General features: G+C 33.7%; 1 protein-coding gene across 5 annotated transcripts in view; it reads right to left on the bottom strand.

Moving 5' to 3' along the window:
• ATP11B (ATPase phospholipid transporting 11B (putative)) overlaps window positions 1–27,090 on the bottom strand; it is a 114,972-nt gene that overhangs the window by 67,787 nt on the left and 20,095 nt on the right. For 4 of the 5 annotated variants that reach the window (XR_005383786.1, XM_038583477.1, XM_038583475.1 and 1 more), the window contains exons 2-9: window positions 20,820–20,936; window positions 15,012–15,101; window positions 13,291–13,371; window positions 8,703–8,810; window positions 8,383–8,511; window positions 7,676–7,779; window positions 4,273–4,320; window positions 2,178–2,242 (exon numbers count right to left, since the gene is read on the bottom strand). Coding sequence is in view for 4 of the 5 variants with exons in the window: in XM_038583477.1 (XP_038439405.1) it covers window positions 2,178–2,242; window positions 4,273–4,320; window positions 7,676–7,779; window positions 8,383–8,511; window positions 8,703–8,810; window positions 13,291–13,371; window positions 15,012–15,101; window positions 20,820–20,936 (742 nt within the window). In the remaining variant the exon portion in view is untranslated. Of the gene's footprint in view, window positions 1–2,177; window positions 2,243–4,272; window positions 4,321–7,675; window positions 7,780–8,382; window positions 8,512–8,702; window positions 8,811–10,289; window positions 10,396–13,290; window positions 13,372–15,011; window positions 15,102–20,819; window positions 20,937–27,090 lie in introns of those variants that run through there. The other variant, XM_038583476.1, reaches the window with a different exon arrangement.

Genomic DNA, 27,090 nt, shown 5'->3' with positions numbered 1-27,090 from the left:
CGGGCAAGTTATTTAATCTAAGTCTCATTTTTCCCACCTTTAAATAGGAAAAAATACCTCAGAATTGTTGTGAGATTTGTATGACAAAATAGCAAAATGTCTAGAAACAGAGAAATGATTGATCAATAAATATTCACATCCATCCTTAGTGAAATTTGAGAAGTAGTGTAGGATTCATGATGCTCTTTCTAAAAAATTGTCCTGGAATTTTCACTAGTATTCTTTAGAGGCAGGGATTATAACTCAGATGACAAAAACCACTGAAACTACAGAAATGTGAGAAATCAGCCAGAATGATATGCCAGAGAGAGATGGTGCTGAGGCAGACTACAGTAGAACCCAGCTAAAGGCATTCAAAAATATACATTTTATTTTAAGAATGTGAAAGGTGTTCCTGCTAGAGACATGTATTAAAATATAGCATTACATGAGAGGGTCTAAAACCTCGGGAAGTATTCTCTGGCTTTGGCATTCAGGACAGGACTATGGTTTTCTTTTTTTTAACTACAATATACATAACATACAGTTTACCATTTTAGTCATCTTAAAGTGTACAATCTGGTGACAGTACAATTGCAATGTTGTACAACGCTCACTAACTTGAGAACATTTTCATCACCCTAAAGAAAACCCTGTACCCATTAAGCAATCATTTCCCATTCTCGTCCACTCCCCAGCCCTGTGAACCACAAATCTACTGGTTTCTATGAATTTGCCTATTCTAGGTATTTCAAGTAAATGGAATCATACAATATGTAGTTTTTTGTGTCTGGCTTCTTTCATTTAGCATGTTTTCAATGTTTATCCATGTTATAGCATGCATCAGCACTTTATTTTAATGGGTGAATAATATTTCTTCACTTGATCTTAGCCAAAAGGCCGAGAAGCGATGAATAATATTTCTTTATCCACTTTGTGTATCCATTCATTAGTTGATGGATATTTGGGCAGTTCCTACCCTTTGGCTAGAACAGTGCTGCTATGAACACCTTGTACAAGTCTTTGTTTGAACACTTACTTCCCAATTCTTTTGGGTATATATCTAGGAATAAAACTGCTGGATCATTATGTAGAACTGCTAGGTCATAAAACAATTCTAGGTTTAACTTTTTAAGGAACTGCCACACTATTGTTCACAGTGGCTGTGACATTTTATACTCCCACCAGCATTGTATAAGGGTTCCAAGTTCTCTACAACCGTATCGACACTTGCTATTTTTTTTTTAAAGGATATGCATTTCTTTATCACAGAGCTTCATACTGAGAGATAACATACAGCACAGTTAATCCGAAAGAAGAAAATGAAGAAGAGAATCTGAAAAGCTTAAATGTTCAGTGAATAACACAGGCTGGGCAGTATATGAAAGGCCATTCCTAAAATGGGAGGATCTGGCTGACAGCTAAAGGTTATCAAGACCTTACAATTTGCTTAGATTTGACTCTGAACATGTGAATTAATTTAGATCTTCATCACTTGCATACCATTTATTCATCTTTTTGATCCAGTCAGTATAAATTCCAATCATATCTGCCATATAGTCTCTATGAATTTGCCTATTCTAGGCAATGAATGGATGGTTGAATGAATAGATGAAAGAATGAGTCAGTGGTTTTATTAATCCAATCTAAGAATAATCATAATGGAATTATATAGGTGGTTTATTGAATCATGTTGCCAGATTATATGGTTCTCAACCACCATTAAAAGTACTGCCAAAATTAGCTTCTTAGCAGTGTTTCACAAGTATCCACAGACAGAAAGGCAAGGTTCTAGTCTATAGGGATTCTAGTAAATAGGGATTAACAACTAAAAAACACAACACAGAATTTTAGTAACACAAATCTTTGTAAGAAAATTATTATAGACAATATTTGACTAAGTAAATTTTCTAACCAAAAGACCATAAATGCTATGTTTTAAAAAATACTTTATAGAGGGGCACTTGGGTGGCTCAGTCAGTTGAATGTCCAACTCTTGGTTTCAGCTCAGGTCATGATCGCGGGGTTGTGAGATCAAGCCCTGTATCAGGCTCTGCGTGGGGCATGGAGCCTGTTGAAGATTCTCTCTCCCCCTCTCCCTCCACCCACCCACCCCAACTCACATGCACTCTCTCTAAAGAAAAAATATATAAAGCATAACGTGAATCTATAATTAAAAATTTTAAATATATACAAACCAAAAATTTCTTTTGTATTTTTTAACCTGGCTCCACGAAGCAAGAGACTCTCTGGCCCCAGAGGTCTAGAGGGGGGGGGGGAAAGAAAAAGCACTGAATATATTGAAAATTCAATTAAATTCTAACATGGCATTTTCAGTAGAAAATCCCTGAGCTACAGTTACAACACTGCTTCCATATAAAAGTGAAATCTCAGGTACTGTAAAGCTGTTTAGGTCAATTATGATGTTAGTGATCTTAACAACAAATACCTGCTTTAGTATTTCAGTCACTTTAATATCAATGGTTCAGAAATAAGATTACACCTATAAATTCACAAAGCCATCAGTTTCAAGATTTTTAAACATAAAACACAATAAAAGATTTACCAAGGGTTTAAAAATATTTAACAAAAAAAAAATATTTAACAATATTTAACATGATGAAACTTAAAAATTTTGAACACGATTAAAGTTTTTAAACGGAAAATACAGAATTAAAATGCAACGTAAACATGAATTGTAGTATGATTTGTATATAAATACATCAATTCTGGATAATTAAAATTACACTAGATAATAAAACATAATGTAATGAGTTAGTATTTCCTCTATGCAAGATTGACATAACAACTTGACTACTTGCATTGCACATCCTTGGAGCACAGATCTTCTTGCTGTTTGAATTTCTCTCCATAAAGGAGATATAAAATGAGAAGGAATAATGAGAAAGGAAATTGTATTTTCTTAGTGATAGCAAAATGATAAGACTCTGTTATGGATAAGTAAAAAAGCCTTAATTTTGTTGATATTCCTTATGTTTTTCTGAAGCATACATATACAGTTACCCAAATCAAACAGAATCTGAACCAAATCTGAAGATGTCTGCAAATCCAAATAGTCTAAAAAATCCAATGGAACCAAGGAGGATCAGGTATTTGTGACATTGTTAACAAGTATGATAGAGCATATTTAGATAGTCATATTTAGAGCACACTCCGTGGATAACATAGTTCTTTTTCACATGGTGTTGGTTCCAACGATGAACAGAAAAACTTTGAGCTCACATTGATATATAAAATTGGGATATAATGACAGAAAGCTTCAAATTAAAAGAATTCATCAGTTCACTCAGGTTGCTTTAGCAAAGAATATGGCTAATCTTTTTAACCATTTTAGAGGCTAGGTAACATAACTGATCTTTTGTTTTACTAGCCACAACATCTTAACAAAATTCAGATTATGTATCCACATATATATCCCACTATGTCAGTCTAGAAATCAAAATAACATCTAGTCATAGTTACTCAGGAAGAGGTCCTACACCTACAAAGACTTTGTTGAAGAGTTTATTGAATGTACTCCTATGTTAATGTTTATTAAAAATGTGAATTGGCTGAAGTAACGTTTTTTAGGTAGCTTGTTTTGGTAACTTCATTTAAAAAAATGCTCAACTCTTCATGTTAGTGATTTATTTTATGCAGCCAATACTAACTGAACACATCTCCAGAAAATTGGTGAAATCTAATTGGATTGGAAGTTCAAGGGCTAATTCCAAGATTTATTCTCAATATGGCTTTGTGGTCATGAGTAACAATGTAATCTCATACCAGCACATTTCTGAAACTCAAAGCCTTTCGGGCAGGAGTTAGAAATTAACCTGAATATTAAGGGCAAACACACTACAACAACCAACTAAACAAAAAACCAATCAAAACAGTAAATAAGAGGTTCTAGATTGGCCACTAATTATGATATTTATATCTGTCACACATTACATAAAACATTTTTTGTATTCTAGACTTTAAGTGTGGTGGGTTTAAATGTGTACACACTTGAATAAGAATGGCTGTTCACTTTTATGTTATTACCTAATACTACCAGAGTAAGAAATACAAGTACACATATAATCTTACTAAACTATTTTGACATCATTTCATGGGATTTTTTTTTTGTCCTTACTCACTTAGAAGATCAGATGTTAAATGTTTTTAAATTAACCCTTTCCCATGATATGCTGCTTACCTAATCTCCCTTTAACTTCACTTTAGTCCCTCTCCAATACAATAATACAATTTTCATATAATAGTAACTGGATAACGCAAATTTATTCTTACCTTACAATCTCTTCCATTTGTTGAGTTATTATCATTCGTCCCATGAATCTATCAAAGAATTCACCATGTTACCATAAACAAAAAACAAAAAACAAAAACACCCAATAATATTTACTTAGGACATCAGTTGGTGAAAATTTTTTGATAGTTTTGGCACTATTCTTATACATGAAACAAAACTGACCTTTTGTATTTGGAATGGTCCATTTTTTGTTAGAAATTATATAAGTAAATACTTACCAGTCATTAAGCTTTAAAAAACTGATATTGTTGCCATCTCCACTCTAATTATGAATGAGGTAATAAATGAAAAACTGTTTTCAAAATGGCAATGAAAATGTCATATATTATTATCAGTTTGGTCATCACATGCATATATTATTTAGCCAACAATGAATGCTCATATATTTCATACTAGTTTATTAGGTCTCCTGACTAGAATCTTTCATTCACTCATTAATTGACTCATGCACACATTCATAAATATTCACTGAACAACGACCATGTGTGAGTTAAGTGGTGAGAATAAAGTAAAAAGCAGAAACCTGTCAGTGAACTCGAGAGCTTTTTAAATTTTTGGTTGCCTGAAATTTAAAGTAAGTGGACTGTTATCATAATAGAGTTTCACAGCCCAGCCTTTCAGTTCCAACTTCTACAACCAGAACAGCTTCATAGCACACAGTCAATTCAAGTGTGCAATCACTTTCTTCAATAGTGAAGTGAATTCCATAGTGAAGCAAAGTACAGACAGAACTTACATGTTAATCATTTCACTAAGCAAAGAAATAAGCATTCCTTTCTAAATGCTCCTACTATCCCATTTCCAGGTCATAGATGCTTGTAGACTTTGGTTTCATTGTTTCTTGCTAATCTCCTACCTCTACTTAGTTCAGCTCCCTTTATCAGGGAACAGCACTGAAGGTTTTTTTTATTCTCTCCACTTAATGGAATTTCAGATAGTCCTGATTCCAGCCTCAACTTTGGATTTAGATTCAAAGAACCAATTTAGCTACTATTTCCCTGAGTATCTTTTGGAGATGATGTCCAATTTCCCTGAGCTAAATTCCAACAAGAGACCTATTTGCCTTCATCTGTCCTATTACCCTTCATTCTAACATCGCCCTATTTATGCCAGTTCCATACTGGATTAACTTATCTTGCACTTCCCTGGCCATTTCTCCAAATTCACACTTTAACTGGATTCAAAGTGGAAATGGTTTCATTATTCTCTTTTCTGATTATAAAGACTACCTACACTGAAACACACACATTTTATAAAATGATTCAGACAGTTTTAAAATACATCAAGAGGGAAATAAGAATCACTGCTAATTCAACTACTCAAATATAAACATTGTTAATACTTTGGATTTATCTTTTCCAGACTTTTTTCATGTATATATCTTAAAAACAAAATGGAATCATGCCATTCAGACTATTGGTAACATTTTCCCTCACTTAACATGTCCTGTCAAAAACATAGATCTACATCATTATTTTTTTTTTAAGATTTTATTTATTTATTCATAGAGTCACACAGAGAGAGGCAGAGACACAGGCAGAGGGAGAAGCAGGCTCCATGCAGAGAGCCTGACGTGGGACTCGATCCAGGGTCTCCAGGATCACACCCTGGGCTGCAGGCGGCGCTAAACTGCTGAGCCACCGGGGCTGCCCTACATCATTATTTTTAATGGCCACATACAGCGCTGCATTTTGGGGTTACCCCATAATTTATTAATTCACTGCCAATGGAAGTGTAGGTTTTTCAACCTTACAGATAGTCTAAACAATGTGGCCCTGAACAACCTTGTGTATATATCTTTTCATATTTTCATTAGGATGCATTCCTAGGAGAATTTCATTACTTCCTTAGAGGAAATTCCTAGAAGTGCAGGTGCTGATCAGAGTTTTAAAAATTAAGGGGTGGAAAAGTAGAACTAAAGGAGCAAAGGAGCTCATCTCCCTCCCAACTCACCTCTGACAACCACCAATTTGTTCTTGGATTCTAAAAATCTGGTTTTGTTTGCATGTTTTGTTATATCCTACATGTAAGTAAAATCATATGGTAGTTGTTTTTCTCTGGCATATTTCGTTTGGTATAATGCCTCTAGAGGTCCATCTATGTTGTTGCAAATGGAATGATCTCATTCTCTGTATGGTAGAGTGATATTCTACCCCCAATTCTTTATCTATTCATCTACCAGTAAATGCTTGGGTTGCTTCCACATCTTGGCTATTGTAAATAAAGCTGCCATAAGCTTAGGGGTGCATATATTTTTCAAATCTGTGTTTTCATTTCTTTAAATATTCAGGATTGGAATTACTGGATCATACAATATTTCTATTTTCAATTTTTTAAGGAATTACCATATAGTTTTCCACAGTGGTTGCACCAAGTACATTTCTACCAACAGTGCACTAGGGGGTTCCCTTCACTTTATATCCTTGCCAACATTTGTTATGTCTTACTTTTTTGATACCAGCCATTCGGCCTGGTGTGAGGTGATACCTCACTGTGGTTTTGATTTGCATTTCCCTCATAATTAGTGAGGTTGAGCATTTTTTTCATGTGTCTGTTGGCCATCTGTATGTCTTCTTTGGAAAAATGTCTATTCAGGTCCTCTACCCATTTTGTTTTTTCTTTAAATATTTATTTATTTGAAAGAGAGAGAGAGAGAGAGAGAACGCATGCACACACTCAAGTGGAGGGAGGAGCAGAGGGAGAGAGAGAGAATATCAAGTAGATGACCCTGCCACCTCGCCCCACCCCAGGTGAGTAAGGAGCCACACATAGGGCTTCATCCCACAACCCATGAGATCATGACTTGAGCTGAAATCATGAGTCACATGCTCAACTGATTGAGCCACCCAGGTGCCCCTCCTCTACCTGTTTTCAATTGAAATTTTTTTTTTTTTTGGTGTTGAGATGAATTAAATTCTTTATATATTTGGATATTAACCATTTACAGGGCATATCATTTACAAATATCTTCTCCCATTCACTAGGCTCCCTTTTTGTTTTGTTGATGGTTTCTTTTGTTGTGCAAAAGTTCTTTATTTGGTGTAGTCCCAACAGTTTATTTTTGCTTTTGTTTCCCATGCCTAAGGAGACATATCTATAAATACACTGATAGATATGATGTCCATGAGATTACGGTTTATATTTTCTTTTAGGAATTTTATGGTTTCAGGTCTCACATTTAGGTCTTTAATCCATTTTGAGTTTATTTTTGTGTGTGGTGTAAGAGTGATTCCATCCTAAACATTTTTTGCTCATGGCAATAAAAATTAGTCCAATGTTTCTGTAATGTGTCAAAGACCAAATAGATTAATTTTAATCCAACAATTCTACTTCTGTAGCTCTGTCTTTTCTTAGGAAATAATCCAGTACTATATACCCTACCTATACAAGTCTGCTTCTGGTTGCTGACATTCTATCACAGCTATGAGGGTGTCCAAACTGGCAACTGTTTGTAATACTGCTGTTTCTGGAACTGCCACGTGGGTCTGGGAAAATTTAAAAAAAGAAAAAAGAAAAAAAAAAAGGATTACATTGCAGTTTCAGGATCCAAATGGGACCTCAGATAACATCTATTTCAAATCTCTTTTCAGATTAAATCATTGTACATTGTACTTGAGATCACTTAGCTAGATAGCAGAGAAGAAAGAAGACTGGTAAATAAAAAACAGCAAAAGGAGATACTATGATTACCTGTCTATATGGGCTATTTGCATATAAAAAAATTAAGTCTGTATTAACAGTCACTATTTGCTCAAAGTTTATTATAAAGCTATTTAATAGGAAAAATATTAATTTTCACTTTCATATTCTGAAAACTCAGAACAATTTAAAGGTGTCTCTTATCCAAAAAAGCACCAAAATATTAAAGGATTTTTCCTAAAAACACCTTCCATTTTTCTTTAACTTGATTAAATCACGAGGCTACACTTGAAATAAATACATAACATTATTTCTTTTAAAAAGTTTATAATTTTTAAAAGTTTTAGTGATTTAACAAATTTCTTCCTTCGCTGATCAAAGGAAAATGTCACTACAACCCAAAAACATTTGCTTACCCAGAGCAACATTATACATATGCATGTACAAACCTTCAAGTTAGTTTCTCCATCCAAACTAGCAGTCGTAACGTGACAAGAACCATCAAGTCGATCTGAGGACAGAAGCACCAAATCTGCAGGGAAAATTTCATCTTTGGCTATTCGAACAATATCACCCACCTATGAGGAATTATGGGGGAAAAGTAAATATATAGATTTTACAAGGCAGAGACTTATTTTTACTGAGTTCTAAACAGATGGCCTATCACAATATTTCAAGGTAGGAAAATAGGGTTTTAACTAAAATAGAATCAGATTAGAATTTGTGATACCAAAATATAATTGATATCCATTATTTACTGAACACATACCCGTATGTTTTTTGATCTAGTTTTTACAAGGCCACCACTTCGAACAACATAAACAGGAGCTCCATTTACTTCATTATCTGAGTTATGTCGTAACCAATCTTCATATCCCTGTAAATATCAAAAGAACAAAAAAATACCTTATTAAATATAATTAGAAGATATTTTTATCACATGAGAAGAAGAAACATAAAAACTTCCTCAAAACATTTCATTCACCAGAATTATATTAGGCTAGTTTGATGCACATACTCATAGGTATTTGACATTCATTCCTATAAGAAACACTCTCTTCTGGGAAAACGTTCCTGGTTTTCATAGTACTTCTCTAGGCCTTACAGAAGGATCCTACTATGTCACCCTCATGGGCCCTTTTCTTCACCCTTCACTTTCTCACTAGGATTTCTAACTATCCCCGTGTCTTCAAAAAACCCTGAAATTTGTATCTTTAGCCCACCTCTCTCTTCCAGACTCTAAATCTGAATATTCAACTGCATTCTTAATATCTCCATTTTGATGTGTCATAGTAAACACTTCAAAACTAAATTGATCATGTTATCCCTCCGAATCTGTTGCATTTCCAATGTTTCCCATCTTGACAAATGACATCAACATCTACTGAATTGCTCTTAGCAGAAATCTGAGGAGTCATTCTTAATTCTTACCTTTTCCTAACACCTATTCAATCTTTTGGTAACTTCTACTCCTTCTATGTAAAAAGGACATTTTCATCATAAAATATAAATTCACAAAGCATAGACGACAGAGAAAGAAATGAATAGATTTTTTTTAAGGTTTTATTTATTTATTTGAGAGAGAGACAGAAATCGTGACAAGAGATAGTGAGAGGCAGCAAGAACAGGAAGAACTGGGAGAAGCGGGAGAAGCAGGCTCCCCGCTGAGCAGAGAGCACAACGACCTGGACTTTAATGGAAGGTAGACATTTAATCTACTGAACCACCCAGGTGCCGCAAAATGAACAGATTTTGAAATGAGGTCAAGTTCTTTTACTTTCTTAAACAACAGACCAACAGAAGTAATTATAGTATGTACTTTGAAAAAATATGGTAGGGCTATATGCATCATCATTAAAAAGGGGGCACAGACAAAAGAATTTCAGAAAGAATACTTTGATTAAATGTTTAAGGACTGGCAATTTTTTTTAAAGTAAAAAAGACTTCTTGTGCTATTTTAGACAAAATTCAAGAATTTAGGGGTGTAGCATATGTATAGACAACGGAATGATATTCAAGAGATAGCATTAAGTGATAAAAATAAAGGTACACAATGTGTACCTTTGTGTTCTATCGTATCATATAGGAAAAAAATATGCCTGCCTATGTGAATATTCTGCATAAATATCAGGACTAATGTACAAATATATCAGGAGAAGAAAACAGGGGACTGGAGGGTCAATATTATATGCTATTTTGTACTGTTTCAGTTTTTGAAAACTATGTGTATCTATTACCTAAAAATATAACGCTATAAAATACAAAGCAAATATAAGGATTGCTTTGAAGGTCTATTTTTTTTTTCAGGGGGAAACCTTTTGAGGAAGCACTCTTAAGATACTTAACTTACACTGACCTCATTTAAGATGTGGCATGTCAATTTTAGAGAAATTTGAGAGCCAAAATATCTTCTGAAACTGTCAAGAAGTACAATTCTTTCCATAGTCAGATGACATTAACAGCTGAGCAACAATGATAAAAACATCATCTTTTAAATACAAATTCACAAATTCTAATCTACCCTACATATTACTGATTGCCAGATTAATGTTTCCAAAATATCGTTTTAATTCACTATCGTTTTCAAAATCCCTGAAAACTCTCAATGCTTACAGCAAAGAATCTTCCAGCCTCTTTAATTTAGTACCAATCTACATTTCCAGTATTATCTTTAAATACTTCCCTCTAGAGGGTCAAACATTTAGTCAGACATGTCATTCCCCAAAACAGGCCTTGGCTTTTCTTGCATTTAGCCTTTGCCTGAGTTGTTTGTTTCTATCTCGTCTTCTTCACCAACTGTCATTTACCAATATTCCAAGGTTCCTTTTAATTATTTATTTCACAAAACCTCCCTGATTATCTAGATGAAGTGTTCCATCCTTTCTCTGAACACCTACAGCTCATTGGTTTTTACTAGTACTTTATTTAAACTGTAATTATTATTGTATTTGGTCTTACCTTTCCTACTTCACAAGTTTTAGGTTCACAGACGGTAAAGACTGATACTTACCAGAACACTATCTTACAACTAGAGAGAAGACTTAATATGTATGAATGGAAGAAGCTAAAAAACAAAATAACATCTTCGTTCATATTAAAGTGTAAGTAATTGATAATAAAGCTTTTCCTATTTTGATAAAAGCACAAAGGCTTTTTAAAAAGTGCAAAGAGAAGGAAGGAAGATTGGAACACAGCAACTTTCACTTTCATAATTTTTCCAAAATTCATTCCACTAATCTGTAGTAATATATATATATATAAACCTGAACAGTAAACACTGGATGTTTACTGAATGAACAAAACTTGGGAACGGTTACTGCACAAGAGGAAAGTCTGAGTTCTGAAACTCTTTCTGAAAAAGGGAGAAAATCCTTATAGATCAAATTTTCTCTTTGAAAATTATGACCTTTCGGATCCCTGGGTGGCGCAGTGGTTTGGCACCTGCCTTTGGCCCAGGGCGTGATTCTGGAGACCCGGGATCGAATTCCACATCGGGCTCCCGGTGCATGGAGCCTGCTTCTCCCTCTGCCTATGTCTCTGCCTCTCTCTCTCTCATTCTGTGACTATCATAAATAAATAAAAAATTAAAAAAAAAAAAGAAAATTGTGACCTTTCATATTTCTACTTTTGTCTTAGTTATCAAAAAGCTCTCAAGTAAATTTAGTACTCAACTGCAACAGCCATACCAGTACAGGTTTGAGGTATAATCTTCCTATTTCCTATCTTTAGATTTTACATGTTGTACTTAACTCATTTTGAAAGATAACAGGTTGTCAATTGTTATTGTCATATTAAATTCTCTCATTTTGCAGATATAAATTTACCACTATTTATCAACTCAATTAATGGCATCATATTTCAATTAAACTCAGTCTATATTTGGCCAAATATATTTGGAAATCAGGGCAAGAAGGTTCACATTTTACATTGCTTTAGAAAATACTCAATAGGTTTATTCATTCACTCATTCATCTATCAAACATATGTTTATTGAAGGCCCAACATGTACATGACTCATAGAGCTAAACATTCAAATGAAGGTAACAGATAACCTATAAATATTTATTTAATAGAATAGGTAGTGACAAATGATATGAAGAAAAAAGACCAGATCATGGAATGAGAGAGGGAAATGGTGGTCAGGAAAAACCTAAGATATCAATATGAAGATGCTGCACAAACATTTGTATATGTGTCTGGAATTCAGGGAATAGTTTCAGGATACATATTGTTTTGAGAACCATCAACATATAAATGCTACTATAACCCACTAGACTAAATGAAATCACCTAAAAAGTAAAGTATATATAGAAAAGAGGTCCAGAGACAAATATATGTTACTTCAATGAAATAAATGACACCTACAAAACCAAGTAAATATGTAACTGTATGAAGTGATTTCAATGCTTATTGAGTTGCACAAATTCTAGCTTCCAACAGAACAGTGAAAGGAAATCAAACTTCATGAAAGTAGTAGCATGATATTCTGACACACTAGATATATAACATAACTGTTAATCTATAGATTCCTCTTAACATTCTATGTAAGTAATAAACAACATACTACATCCCAGAATTATAGAATTTTTGTCAATTTTATTTCTATGCCAATTTAAATCTTATCCCTAAATCTTATAAAATGGAAAGTTATCATATTTACAACAGAAAATTCAATTAACTTTCTTTCAAGTGGAAGGATCATTTATTTAACTGGGCCCCTGACATGATTTTTTGAGAAGTTAGAGTGACTATATACAAATGAAATTTCTATGAATGTCTTTATTTCTTACTCAGCCTTTGTATCTAATAATCTTGCTTTTCTATACCTACATTTTAGTATTAGTTCGAGATTTGGTTGAAGCTATTTCCCCTAGGGTATTACTTTATATAAAAATCAACATCACCAGGGAAAGCTGTAGAACGTAGAGAAACACTATATAATTTTTATTAAAAATGGTCATGCCAAAAGTACATGCACCACTACCTAGAAATATATCTTTTGAATTGTACTTCCTTTAAATATTGCCAAACCTACAAAGATGATTATAATAATCAATCTGTTTTTTTTTTAATCTGTTTCATATATAAATTGCCTTGTACACATAAAATGTTTGTTTTGGGTGCTTCCTAGGTGTGTCCAGGGAACAACATATTTTCACAATGGTAATTATTCCATGAGTACCTAGTAGACGGAATATAAAAGTGGTTTAACTCAGTTTAATTTTACCATATGCAATACCAAACAAATTTGTTGCTTTCTTATGGGAATTATTTTCACAACAATAAATGTTAGTTTGAAGTGGAAATATCTAGCAACTTCTAAATGACTTGGGGGGGAATAGAAAGTATTTTCATACCTGCTTTATGGCAGTTACTGTTATCACAAAGAATAATGGAAGTCCACTGGTGATTGGACTGGTAGGTGTATCAATCATAAGCTAGATTTTAAACAACAACAAAAAAATGCAGAATATTATTATTTTCATATTGTACACGCCACACTATTAACATCTAAAATCTCATACTGGGAATTCTGAGAACACTATATAAAGTGTATATCATTGTCCAAAGTAAAAAATAATAGGAGAAGGATATCATGCTCAGAGTTTAGTTTACAGTTTCACCAAATTCACTTTGTTGGCTATTATATGAAGTTAGTAGAGTATCTTTCATACCCACAAAAATTGCTAGAATGGACTCAATCACTCTGCCTTTTAAACAGAGTACTTAAGGTCTTCCTCCTCAGTATTTGCCTAGAAGCAGAGCTATAGCTGCTCAGAGCCTCATTTTACATTGCTTTGCCCCTCCTAGTAAATGCTGAAAAGTCTGTCAGCAATTTTACCCTGGAATTCAGAACAAATTTACCACTTAAGAGAGAACAAGGGATGGCACGAGGAAAAGGATTTTTTTCTACAGTGATTCTGTTACATATACAGAGCCAGAGGGGTAGAGCTCGGAAAATGATGCCATAATTATGATCTATATCATACAACTGAGGTTTTAATAAATTGCGGGAGAAATTTTTGCAGTAATTATGTTTGGTTAGTTTAAAAAAATGGATCTAATGGCTTATTAATGCTCCTTTACTCTGAATAGGCCAATTAAATTAGTTCTATTCCACAGACAAGCTGAATTTCTGATCTTAGGTAGTAATTTCACAAATGCATGGGTTATGTGGACATGTTTAGTTTAAATTCTCACTTTTCCAAGAAAACCAAGCTGATGTTCTATTGACAGAAAATCAAAAGTTCCTTCTCTGTTCATGAAGGAAAGCAATTTTTTTAAAAAGTAAATAAATGTTTCCTTAAGCTTTAAAGTAATCAGTTGGCAAGTTTTTTCTTCTTCTAAAATTCCAGGTTTTATGAGAAAAAGTTCAGAATTTACACAAAAATTCAATGCCACACTAAAAGAGACTGCTAATGCATCATCGTCAAAGAATAACCCCTTTAAAAGAAAACATTATAAAAATCATTATTTTTAAATCTTGACTTATACTCAAGTTTTATAAGCTCTTCTCTTGATACCTTGATATTAGAGGAAAAAAAGCACAATGTGAAAATTAAGAAACTGTAAAAGAGTTTATAATGAATACAGATTTAAGAAAATAGTCCCCAGAATAAAAATCTATACTCATGGGGATTCTTAAAAATTACAATAAAAAAAGTAAAATAAAAATAAAATTTCAACTGAAAACAAAGGAAAAGCCAAAGAAAGATTTTTCTTGGACAAGACGGTTCCATAGGCAAAGATGTGCCAAAAACATGTGCTGTATATTAAAAGCCAAAATATTTATGTCTTGAGGCAGAGCAACTGAAATATAAAATTGGTTTTATGGTTATTAGCACCACAGCATATCAGTGATGAAACAAAATAAAATTAATCTTAAAATTCAGAGGCTATTTTTCAGGAATCTGCATGTGGTTTAAATCATGACATTCACTGATTACAATGGGGAAGCTCTGCAGAAAAAAAAAATGGTCTCAAAGTCAAATAATTTAGAATGCAATGTAACTTTTCCCTAAAGATATATTTCTAGAAATCATTCTATAAATTTAATCTATTGAATGATAAATCTTACCTGAACCAAAAATATAATAAGAAAATAAAAGTTTGCCACTCTTCTGAATTGTTCAAATAAATTTTTTGGAACAAAATTCCATACAGTATACTAAAAAAAAGAGAGAGAGATGGATAAATTAATATTTAAAATAAGATACATTGTATTGATGTAATAGTAAGAAAAGTAAAATCAGACTAAGTTCTTAGACAAATTATGTAACTCTTGATGCTACAAATATTACCTAGCTTTTAAGAGTTCCAGAACCTTTATTCTATTCTTTTTTTCTTTCTTTTTTTATTTGTTTAATTTATCCAGATTCAGCTTTATTCTGAATTAACCACCTATCAAGGATATACGTCAAAAGAGTAGAAAAAGATGAAGGAGCCAGCCAATCAAAAAAAAGTTCCCTGGCAAGTGGGAGGGACAGCATATGGTTAGGAGCCCTATTTAGGGAAGGAAATGTCCAGGTCATGAATTTATAGGCAATTTTAATATAATTAAAAAAGATAAGATAAACTGGAACCTATCCATTTTGCTACTATTAAATTCTTGAGTTTTTAGAAGTTGGAGATGGCAGATCTAAAACATTTAATAATTTATTTTGGACTTTGGTTACACAAAACTGAACTAATGTTAAAAATAAATAAGAGCTGATAAAAATGCTGACACTAGATACAATTTGTTTCCTATTTTATTTAGCTCAGTCTCAGAAATAAAGGAAATGGTATAATTCATTATTCTTTGTTAAGTACAGAATATGGAAAAATAACCTAGTGTGTGAAAAAGATTTAAAAATACATAAGTGATCACTGGTATAATGACCAAGAATATTTCATAAAGGCATGAAAATTTGTCACAATGTCAATTATTAAAGTAAGACAGTCACTAAATGACCTTAGAGTAATCTCTCTGTACCCTACTTTGTGCCTCTATGAAATGAGGATAATAAAACCGTATCATATAGGGTTATCAGAAAGTTTACATGAGCTAATATATTTATGAAGCATCTAGGACAGAAACTCACTCATACTAACCTTTATGTGTCTGTTGTTATATTATTAATCAGCACATAAGTAGGGAAAAACAGTGGAAACTTTACTTGTGTCACTAACTGCTCACTACACAACTTCATACATGAAACAGGAAAACACTTTGTAGCACTGTTACCTTATCCTATACACATTCTCTCAGTAGAATGTAAGATCCTCCAGGCTAGGAACATTGTTTTATTTACTGCTCTATCTTTAGCACTTATCCCTACTACTCCATACATAGTTGAAGATCAAAACTTAAGGAGAATATACAAATACAAATGTATTTGTATATGTATGTATACATATATACATACTTAAGGTTGAAATAAATTTTTTTTAGATACTGATGTCAGGCAATGAAGCCTTAATGGTTATTGACTATTTAAAAGTTTCTCAAGAGGCAATTTACCTAATTTTCTCTGGTGCAAAGTAAGATGGTTCTAACATCTGAATTTTCTTAGTTGAAAAATTCACTTCTTAATCAGTTGTTTGAGACCTGAAATATCTTTTCCCATATGAAGAATTTTATAAGTAGGGTTAGGTTCCCAGAAGAGCCCACAAAGGCCAGTTTGACCCACGGATATATAAAGAACAGTATAATACCTAACAAAATTTCTTTCAGGTGAAATTATATTTTCAGTTCTAATCTGAAATATCTGAAACATATTTTCCTTTGGTAGTGGTACCACCAGTGACTCCAGAATCTGGGGTTGGGGATTACGTTCAGGGCTCTGGAGAGAAGAGAGGTAGATGCCTTCTAGTCACTGCTCAATGTGCACATGAGATGGTAACTTTGGGTCATATCATCTCCAGCTGACCTTAACTAGAATAAAAACACATTTGTCCCTACAGGGGTCAGAGTATTCCAGGTAACTCCCTTGGTCACCAAATCAAATACACAAAACTTCATGGGAGTCAAGTTGGCAATGTCCTAGGTTTATATCAATCTATTTAAATTGTAACAATAACAACATGTTTTGTCTTCTAGAATCTCAAAAAGAACAATTACATAAATTAAAAGTAAGGTAATTGGTTTCAGGATATTTTCTTTGGCTAGTTCAACAATACATGGAAAAACTCAGAGTAAATAAAAATTTCTTATAAAAATCAGCTTACAAATATTAGGAATTGTTGTTTCCAGGTTTTCTAAAATACAAATATATTAACAGACCGAACAAGTCTAAATTCTGTGCTTACCCTATCTTATGTAGATGAGGAACTACAGTAGAATAAACATTAAACAATATAAAAATATTCTAAGGAAAAATAATGATTATGCTTTAAAATTATTTCAGTTATTATGTAATATGGTCAATAAAAATAGAAGTGTAACTTCTTTAGAGCTATGTATATGACTATACAATAGGCCCTTTTTCCCTCAAGTTCTGACATTAGTAAGAAAACCAAAACATAGTTATGAAACTAAATCTTTTCAAACAAGTTGAAATTTAAGATAAGTTAGTTACTATGGTAAGTTAAGCAAGGAGATTGTACTTACAATGTGCAAGACACTTGTACTATAAGAGGAATAAAAATTTTAATATTAGGGAAATTAAGAATAAAATATCAATAGCTATATTCATAAATAAAGTAAATGAAGAAATACATAAAGAATTAAAATGAAAAGCAGTCAGTGACGGGCACCTGAGCATCTGCCTTTTGGCTCAGGTCGTGATCCTGGGTCTGGAGATCAAGTCCCACATCAGGCTCCCCAGAGGAGCCTGCTTCTCCCTCTGCCTATGTCTCTGCCTCTCTCATAAATGAATACAGTCTTAAAAAAAAATGGACACTGTCTATATAAATACCCACATTCCTGAATCTGTGGTCAAAAACATGAATTTTACATTTCCATAAAAACATGAAATCTACAATCTCTGCAGAAACATAAAATCTACATTTAAAAACATGGTTATCAGGCAGTCTGGATGGCTCAGCGGTTTAGTGGTGCCTTCGGCCCGGGGCCTGATCCTGAAGACCCGGGATCAAGTACCATGTCAGTTTCCCTGCATGGAGCCTGCTTCTCCCTCTGCCTGTGTCTCTGCCTCTCTCTCTCTCTCTCTCTCTCTCTCTCCTGTGTCTCTCATGAACAAACACATAAAATCTTTAAAAAATAAAAAAAATAAAAATAAAAACATGGTTATCAACATAACATCACAGCAAAGTCAAAGTAGTTGAGAAGTTCAACATGGGCTTATGCAATAGCAGGTAATCTGGTTTGGAAGGATACATGAGAAAGTGTGAGAAAGCAGTAGTGGAACAATAAGGGAGTAATGAGAGAGAAAGTCTTCAGACGCTAAAAAAAAAGGGGGGGGGCATGGTTATGTAAATATCTACATTTTTGAAACTGTGATCATAAACAATACTGCTGCTTAAGAATACAATCATATAAAAATATTTAATCCCAAAAAAGTTTTCCAGGACACTCAGCTTTCAATACTGGCAGAGGACTAAAGTGGTCTTATAACTCCCAGCAGAAAAGTTACAAAAACCAGATTTTAAAAATGGGTCCTAGAAAGTATCCGAAATACAGATAGAAACTGGAAAAGAGTTTAATTTAAAAAATGGACAGAAAAAATGGAAGGAATATGAATTGTGAACTATGGCTTCTTACCCTGCAGACACTATTCAGCTCTCACGGTTTGTGACAGCAAACCATAAGGGAAAACTACACTCTTACCACAAAATATGACAGAGATTTGAGTTCAGGGATGGAAAAATAGATGGAAATTTAAAGGGAAAATACTGTAGTGAAAGAACCATGCAAGGGAAATGACCCAAATTCAGAATGCAAACTATCCAATCCCAGGCTGACAGCTAAACTCTGCAGCAAAAGGGAGTGAACTACTGATATGTGCAACAACAAAGATGAATCTCAGGATAACTGTTATGTGCAAAGAAACCAGACAAAGAAGACTCACACTATATGACTGTATTTATATGAAATTCTAGAAACGACAAAACTATTGTTATAGAAAGCAGATCAGTGGTTGCTAGTGCTAGAGGCATGGAGGAAGGGGACTGGCTGCTAACTTTTTAGTAATGGATATATTCTATATCTTGATTTGTGGTGGTCACATGTTGTTATACACTTGTCAAAACTCATCAAATTATACACTTAAAATTGGTGAATTTTACTATATTTAAATTATACTCAAAGTTTAAAAAAATTTTCAAGGACTTTTTAAAAAAAGATTTTATTTTTATTATTTTTTGAGAGTGTGTGTGTGTATACATGACGTGTGTGTGTGTTAGTGTGAAGAGGGGTGGAGGGAGAGGGAGAGGAAAAGGGGAAGAATATCAAGCAGATTCTGCACCAGGTGCTGAGTCCAATGCAGGGCTCCATCCCATGACCCCAAGACCCTGACCTGAGCCGAAACTAAGAGTCAGACACTCAACCAACTGAGCCACCCAGGCACCCCTCAAGAAGGACTTTTATTTCTTGCATAATTTACTAAGAACTGTGTCATTAATCTAAAGCTCTTCTATTACCCTAGATTCTAATAAATCTACTTCCTGCCCTCTGCTTTACAACCACTGTCCAAAATGACAGATGTCACTAATAGGTATGTTGCATATGTAAATAATGTGAAAGATGAAAAAAGGGCAGAACAAAGAAAGCTTGGCCTAAGACAATATCCTTGGAAAGATGAGATTAGGACTTCAGAGTAAAAATTAGCCATTCTGGAAGGGAGAGGAGGACAATACAAAGATGCTTCTTAAGCAAGAGCAATGATCTAAGGAGAACTTTACCCTTAGTCTCTTTGATTCATATTCTCTCTAACTGCACTGTCCAACAGGTAACCACTAATTGCATATGGCTAACATTTAAATTAAAGTAAATTAAAATTTCATTAAAAATTAGGTTCTTGGGCAGCCCAGGTGGCTCAGTGGTTTAGCCCAGGGCGTGATCCTGGAGATCCAGCCCAGGGCGTGATCCTGGAGACCCAGAATTGAGTCCGGCGTCGGGCTCCCTGCATGAAGTCTATCTCCCTCTGCCTGTGCCTCTGCCTTTCTCTCTCTCGCTCTGTGTCTCTCATGAATAAATAAATAAAATCTAAAAAAAAAAAAAAAAAAAAAAATTAGGTTCTTCAGTTGCATTAGCCACATTTCAAGGTCTAACTAGCCCTATATAGTTACTGGCTATCATAGCAGACAGCATAGAAAATGTTTCCTCTAGCAGGAGAGAAAATTAATTCTATTGGGACAGTATTACTCCGTAATTTTCAATTTCAAAATAAACTAAGACATCTTAAAATATCATAGAGAAAAAAATGAAATGAGGAAAAATACGTGAGTGAAGCAGTACCTTGGTACTATAAAATGTTTACAGAGAAGTAGTAAAATTGGAGGAAGTCAGGCTTTAAAGTCACACAGAACTGAGTTCAAACTCCAATCTTGTGACTTACTAATATGCAACCCTAGGTAAATTATTTCCCAATGCTTTAATTGAAGAAGCAAATATAAAATAATCATAACACTTTATAAAAGCTACCTCAGAGTTCTAAGAATTAAGTAATATGAGATGATGTACCTAATACAGCACCTGGAACACAGTATAAATACTAGTTCCTCAGTTTAATTGCAACTAAGGATAATTTTTGGCATGCTAGTTATCTGGTATTAGCAATTGGCAACTCCTTTTATTCTACAGTTCACAATTTTGGTTAAGATAAATTTGCCAACCACAATTCCCTTGAATTTTTAAGGATATAAATGTATACTAGAATACACAAATCACTTTTCAAAACAAAATGGAACATACCTATAGTTTTAATGTTGTGTTCATGCTTACCTTAGATGAAATGATCCGGTTATCTATAAATTTCTGAGGTGTGTAAAGGCCATTCTGAGGAAACCTGTTGGCTATGTAAATAGTTCTTGTGTCACTTTGATGTGGTGGGTCAAAACCCTAAGACCAAGCGAAAGAAAAATATTGATCAACAAGGTTAGTTATGATTCTTTACTGGTGGTTTTATTTAACTAATCAGATTGTACATATTATTACTGGACTTGAACTACATATAGGCTCAATCTATCTAATTCTTAGCAGAGTTAAGCCATATATATTTTTCTTTCTCAGGTAAACTAGTGTATTATCTTCAAGTATAAATTAACTAGATAATACATCTGGTAACGAAAAATAATCTATACTCTATTAGAAATGCTATCAAAAGGGGGAAAAAATCATGCAGAGGATCTACAGAAGCATTTGAGGCCAAAATTTAATTCTCGTGGGTTCCATGTCTTTCTTAAGATGGATTCCTACTAAGTGATGTGGAAATCCTGTGTAGCAATGGCCTAGTCAGCACCTACCATATTTGATGACAAAAGTTTATTATTTTATTTCTTCCACACCCAGATCAACTTGGGTTTCAAAGAGCTTTGATCCCACAGGACTCACAATCATTGGATAGGGTCTCGCTAAGATTCATTCCGTACAAAAAAAAAAAAAAAAAAAAAAAGATTCATTCCATACAATCATCTCTTTGTGCTAGTCATACTATCAACCTGAACTATGGATATAGAATTCTGGCCTGATAATTGGGAAACCATCTCTCAAGGTACATTTAGTAATGATATCCAGTGTAAAAGTTTTCACTGGAACAAGAATACTGTTACTCCATTCCCACAGTATTTTCCACTTTTCAGATGGCAAGTGAATCTTCAATACTCCTTTGGCAGATCTTGGAGATACTTTGACAGGCTGAAAGTAACCACCAAAAGCAAGGCCTTTTGGGGGGCTTCTATCTGGTAATGATTTGAAATTTCTCAGATTTTCATTTTTTTCATTGTGGTCAATAGCTATTTACTATGGCTACTATATTATTAAAAAGTTAACTAAAGTTGGTATTCTTAATATAATGATCCACTTGTAGATATTAAGGACTCTACTTTAGTAATCTACTAAGTGATGTGACTGCCATTCAATGCTTAGCATCCCTGTAAAATTTCCATTAAGCACATACATACCGACAGTGGAAATTCCCATATTACCTATAGGTATATTTTGTTTAGTACATCAGAATATTAACAGTGCTATGTTTAGGTTTTAACTGCTCTTATTTGTGGTTTTAAAACAGCTAGTACAAGACTGTGAAAATTAAATGCATTTGTATGCTCCATAAAAAAACCATGAAGTTTCATTTTATTTGTTTATGCTATTTATAGTGATGACCACATTTTGTGGATGTGAATGTGCCATTATGTGTCTGATTTCAAAATCAGTTTCTTCAAAGATAAAATGTGGCATGCATATTTATCTTCCTCATAAATTCTCCTTTAAACATTTCACAATTGTTCCTTATAATTATTCATGGGGGGATAAAGGCAGGCCTCAAAATTGGAGGTGGAACTTACTGCTTTATCTAGAATATTGCAATCATCTTAAAGATATATACCATTTATCCATTCAACAAATCTTTATTGAGTTTAAGTACCATGTTGATCCATGCAGAATCATGCGACTTGTTAATTACTCAAGTAAATCATAATATGCTCCAACTCCATAAATAAATGAATAGACAAAGAGTTTGCATGCTACTGCTATAATCTATGGCTGTATTTCTCAAAGGGGTTCATCGGAAGTTTGCCAATAAAGGTCATAAAGTCATAAAGTTACAAGAGGGACAGACACACAGGTAACTGGAACATTAGACCGCACGAAGCATATTTATTCCACATTCACTCTGTAACCATGTAAAAAGAACAGTAAGTTACATACCATGTATGTAAGTTTTTGGGATAAATTAAAGAAGAAAAAAGAAATTTGTGGTTCTGAAAGAATATGTAAATCTTTTTTTTCTTTGAAGAGAGACAGAGCACACATGCATCTGTGTGCACATGAAGGGGGCGCAGAGGGAGAGAGACAAAGAGAATCTTAAACAGGCTCCATGCTCTGTGTGGAGCCCAATACAAAGCTTGATCTCATGACTGGGAGATCACAACCTGAGCCAAAACCAAGAGTCAGATGACCGATCCACCTAAGCACTCTAACAATATGTAAATCTTTAAGATGTCAAGACAATTGAGACTGAGAACCACTGATGCAGAATTTTATTTTTTGCTAAATTCTACCAAGACCGGAATGTATTACTACTACATCTAAAGTTAAGAAACAAAAAGCAAAACAGAGACTTCACCAAGTTATATATGTTATTTATATACATTACTATTACAACATCTCATTCATGGCCTTCTAGGAAGCAAATACTCATCCTTCTCTATTCATCTCTATTGGCTATACCAGTAATCACATACTAAAGTTTTGAAACTTCTTAGATTTCTACAATTATTTCAAGGGGATATATTGAGATATTTCAAAAATAAAATCAATTTTAAATTAAGCTGAATTTTAAATGCAGAATAACTATATTCCAAAATATCATAATTTAACATAATTCCAAAAGGAGAATGACAAAGTTTCCCTTATTTCCAAAGATGCTATAATGTCCACTTAAACATTTTCAGTTTTTTCAGGTGTTAATTAATTCACCTGATCTCATTCAATCATTTTATAATCAATGGTATGCCTATATGTGTATTTTTTCTACACAAAATAAATTTTATACTTATATTTATGACTGTATAAATTTTATATTAGTTGTATAGGGACAGCTAGATGTCCTTTATGGAAAAAACCTCTAACACTTCAGTTCATTAGCATCACCTTCTCTGCAACAAATTAAGCCAACCACAAACAATAAAAATATAAGAACAAAACTTCCCCAAAATAAAGAGAGTGACTTATAGAAGGATCTATAAATGGGTTTCAGGTCTATGAATCTCTGAAAATGTATGCAAATTTGCAAAACGTGCATTTTTCTGGTGAGAGTGAGATTACTCAGCCAACAGAAAGGATGAATACCTACCATTTACATTGATATGCATGGAACTGGAGGGTACTATGCTAAGTAAAATAAGTCAATCGGAGAAAGACAATTATCATATACTTTCATTCATATACAGAATTTATGAAATAGTGCAGAGGACTGTAACGGAAGGAGGGGAAACTGAATGGGAAAAAATCAGAGAGGGAGACAAACCATGAGAGACTCTTAACTCTGGGACACAAACTGAGGGTTGCTGAAGGGGAGGAAGGTGGGTGGGGGATGGGGTAACTGGGTGATGGACATTAAGAAGGACACGTGATGTGATGAGCACTGAGTGTTATACAAAACTGATGAATTACTGAAAACTACATCTGAAACTAATGATGTACTATATGTTGACTAATTGAATTTAAATAAAAAAAGAAGCTTAAAACCACTTACCTAAAGTCTTGCTCTATAATCAGTTCTCCATCTCAATATTGCAGATTTTAAAAACACAAGAGAATCTTTATGTTTCAATAACATCTCTACTCTTTTTAAAAAGGAGTCAAAACAAACATGTTATCAAAATTAACTGTATAACTATACTGTTAGTATGAGGTTAAAGTACAGTTCCACACTTTTCTAGCAAGCATTTCACCACAATTCATAGCACTGAGAAAGAAGTACAGTCTGAACTTCCTAATCACTAGGTCAAGGCTACATGCCAGGGTTGGCACACATTACATTTTCTGTTGTCATCTCAGACTACCCATTCACACCTTCCATCCCTTAATGCTAGCCTGCTCCATTTTCCTCTGATTTCATCTTGCCCTGAGCAAAGAAACTGAGATAGATTAATGCTTTTCTAATCACCCTGATTCTATTTTAATTCCTACTAAAAAATAGCATCTACGCTTTGGAAGCACACAAATTTAAACTATTTAAAAATAAAAAACTCTCATGTTCTATAAAAGTATGAAATTCAAAACCTCTTTTCAGTCTGGATTTGTGAGTATATGTTAAAGTCACAGGTATAAAAAAAAAGTGGGTAAGGTGGAAAAAATCTCAGGATGGCTTCTTGGGGAAGAACTGACAACACATGGGATTGGTTTCAAAGAGACTCCTTCAAAAAAAAAAAAAAGATTTTATTTATTTATTCATGAGAGACACAGAGAGAGGGAGGCAGAGACACAGGCAGAGAGAGAAGCAGGCTCCATGCAGCGAGCCCAATGTGGGACTCGATCCCGGGACTCCAGGATCATGGCCTGGGCCAAAGGCAGGCGCTAAACCACTGAGCCACCCAGGGATTCCAAAGAGACTCCTTTTGTAACCACAAATTGTTGAGACCTAGGGAAATCAATCTAGCAAACAGCTTTGTAATTTTTAGAAGTTAGTCTTTGGCACATCGCAGTACTTGGAATGAATCACAACATTATACGTTTTCATACCAAATATACCAGCCTCTCCATAATCTTAGAATCTCAAAGATTTTATGAAAAATACAAACATTATGAATAAAAGCACTAGCAAGGGACTAAAACCATAGTCTTATAATTAAAATTGCTACACTTTCTTAACGTAACTAACAAAACATCTTTAGAGTTCACAATGATCAATGTAAATTTGTGCTTCTTACTCTTATGTGATCTATTTCTTTTAAAATATAAAGAAAAGGTTTCAAAACAAACCACACACCAAAAACCCCACCAAAACTAAAAAAAAGTTCAGTCAAAATTGCAATACCACAGTTTTTAAAATAAATGAATAAAAGCTTTATTTACATCACACACTTTATTGTATGACAGAAACTAATTTTTGTTGGATGTATGCTCCAATGTATAAAGGCACATGAAAATGGCCTAGCAAAAAATATGACAGAATGATATGAAGAATGACTTAATGTATTTTACCAAATCTATAAATTTAATTGTGAATTACTGTTTACTGGACATAGACTTTAAATAAAAGATATCTAGGGGATACCTGGGTGGCTCAGCGGTTTAGCGCCTGCCTTCGGCCCAAGGCATGATCCTGGGGTCCAGGGATCGAGTCCCACATCAGGCTCCCTGCGTGGAGCCTTCTTCTCCTTCTGCCTTTGTCTCTGCCTCTCTCACTCTCTGTGTCTCTCATGAATATATAAATAAAATCTTAAAAAAAATAAAAGATACAATATGAAGATACTGTAAGGGCAAGATAATTTTACACTGTTAATAGAACAAAGGAAAGTGATAGAGAATAACTTAAAATGCTTGTGATGTAAACAAACAAAAAAATTAAACATTTTTGTTTCATGTTGAATAATTTTCATTTTAGGGCTTAAGGTTGTCTGCCATTATCATACCAGTCTGGGCTTCTAGGAACTTTGGCTTACTGTAAGGGTGGTTAGGACTGGCTTTCTAACTATAAAATATAAAATTTGGAGTAATCCTGGAGTCTAAAATTCTTAAATCATCTGTCAATGCTTTACTACAGGAAGCTCCTCTTTGAGAGGTTAGGATATTCCTTCCCAAACTTGATTTCCATTCCAACATACATCTCCAGAAAAACCCTATTTATCCTTCAAGTTTCAGCTTAAGAGTTTCCTTCTCAGTGGAGCTTTACCTGGCACTCCTTTTTCCCCAGGAACAAAGGGAGACACTTGTTATTTATTATGCCCACCAAACCTTTTACACAGTCTCATTATGGATTTTATTACATGGACTAGTAATTGTTTGCCTTTATATCAATCTCCTCCTCCAGACCAAAAGATTCTTAAAAGCAGAATGTGCCAATTAATTAACAAATATTTATTGAATGAGCGAAATTCTCTAGTTTTGAGGTTCCAAGTTTAATTTTTAAATATCTTTAACAATAACTTTTCTACCAAATTGAATTTAAATGAAAAATGAAAAACTTTAAAAGTGATTTTGTAGAGTGAAATCCACCATTACTAGTAAAAGAGAGGCTAATAAGCTTTTCACTCTGCTGTTCCTAGATTTATATTGCTTTCATCAAAGCCATTTATTATAGCTTTACAGTTGGCTGGGGTTAATTTCTGGATGTCAAAGAAACCAACTTCTACTAGGGAAATGCAAATCACAACCACAATGAGATTCACCTATCACCCATTAGAATGGCTATTATCAGAAAAACATAAAAAAACAAAACAAAAACAGAAAACAAGTAGTACTGCAAGGATGTGGAGAAATTGGAATCCTTATGCACCGCCAATGCAGTAGAAATGTAAAGTGGTAGAGCCTCTGTGGAAATATG

Source organism: Canis lupus, chromosome 34 (assembly GCF_011100685.1).
Source record: "Canis lupus familiaris isolate Mischka breed German Shepherd chromosome 34, alternate assembly UU_Cfam_GSD_1.0, whole genome shotgun sequence".
NCBI lineage: Eukaryota > Metazoa > Chordata > Mammalia > Carnivora > Canidae > Canis > Canis lupus.
The sequence above is the reverse complement of the archived record's forward strand: the minus strand, read 5'-3'. Positions and strand labels throughout refer to the sequence as shown.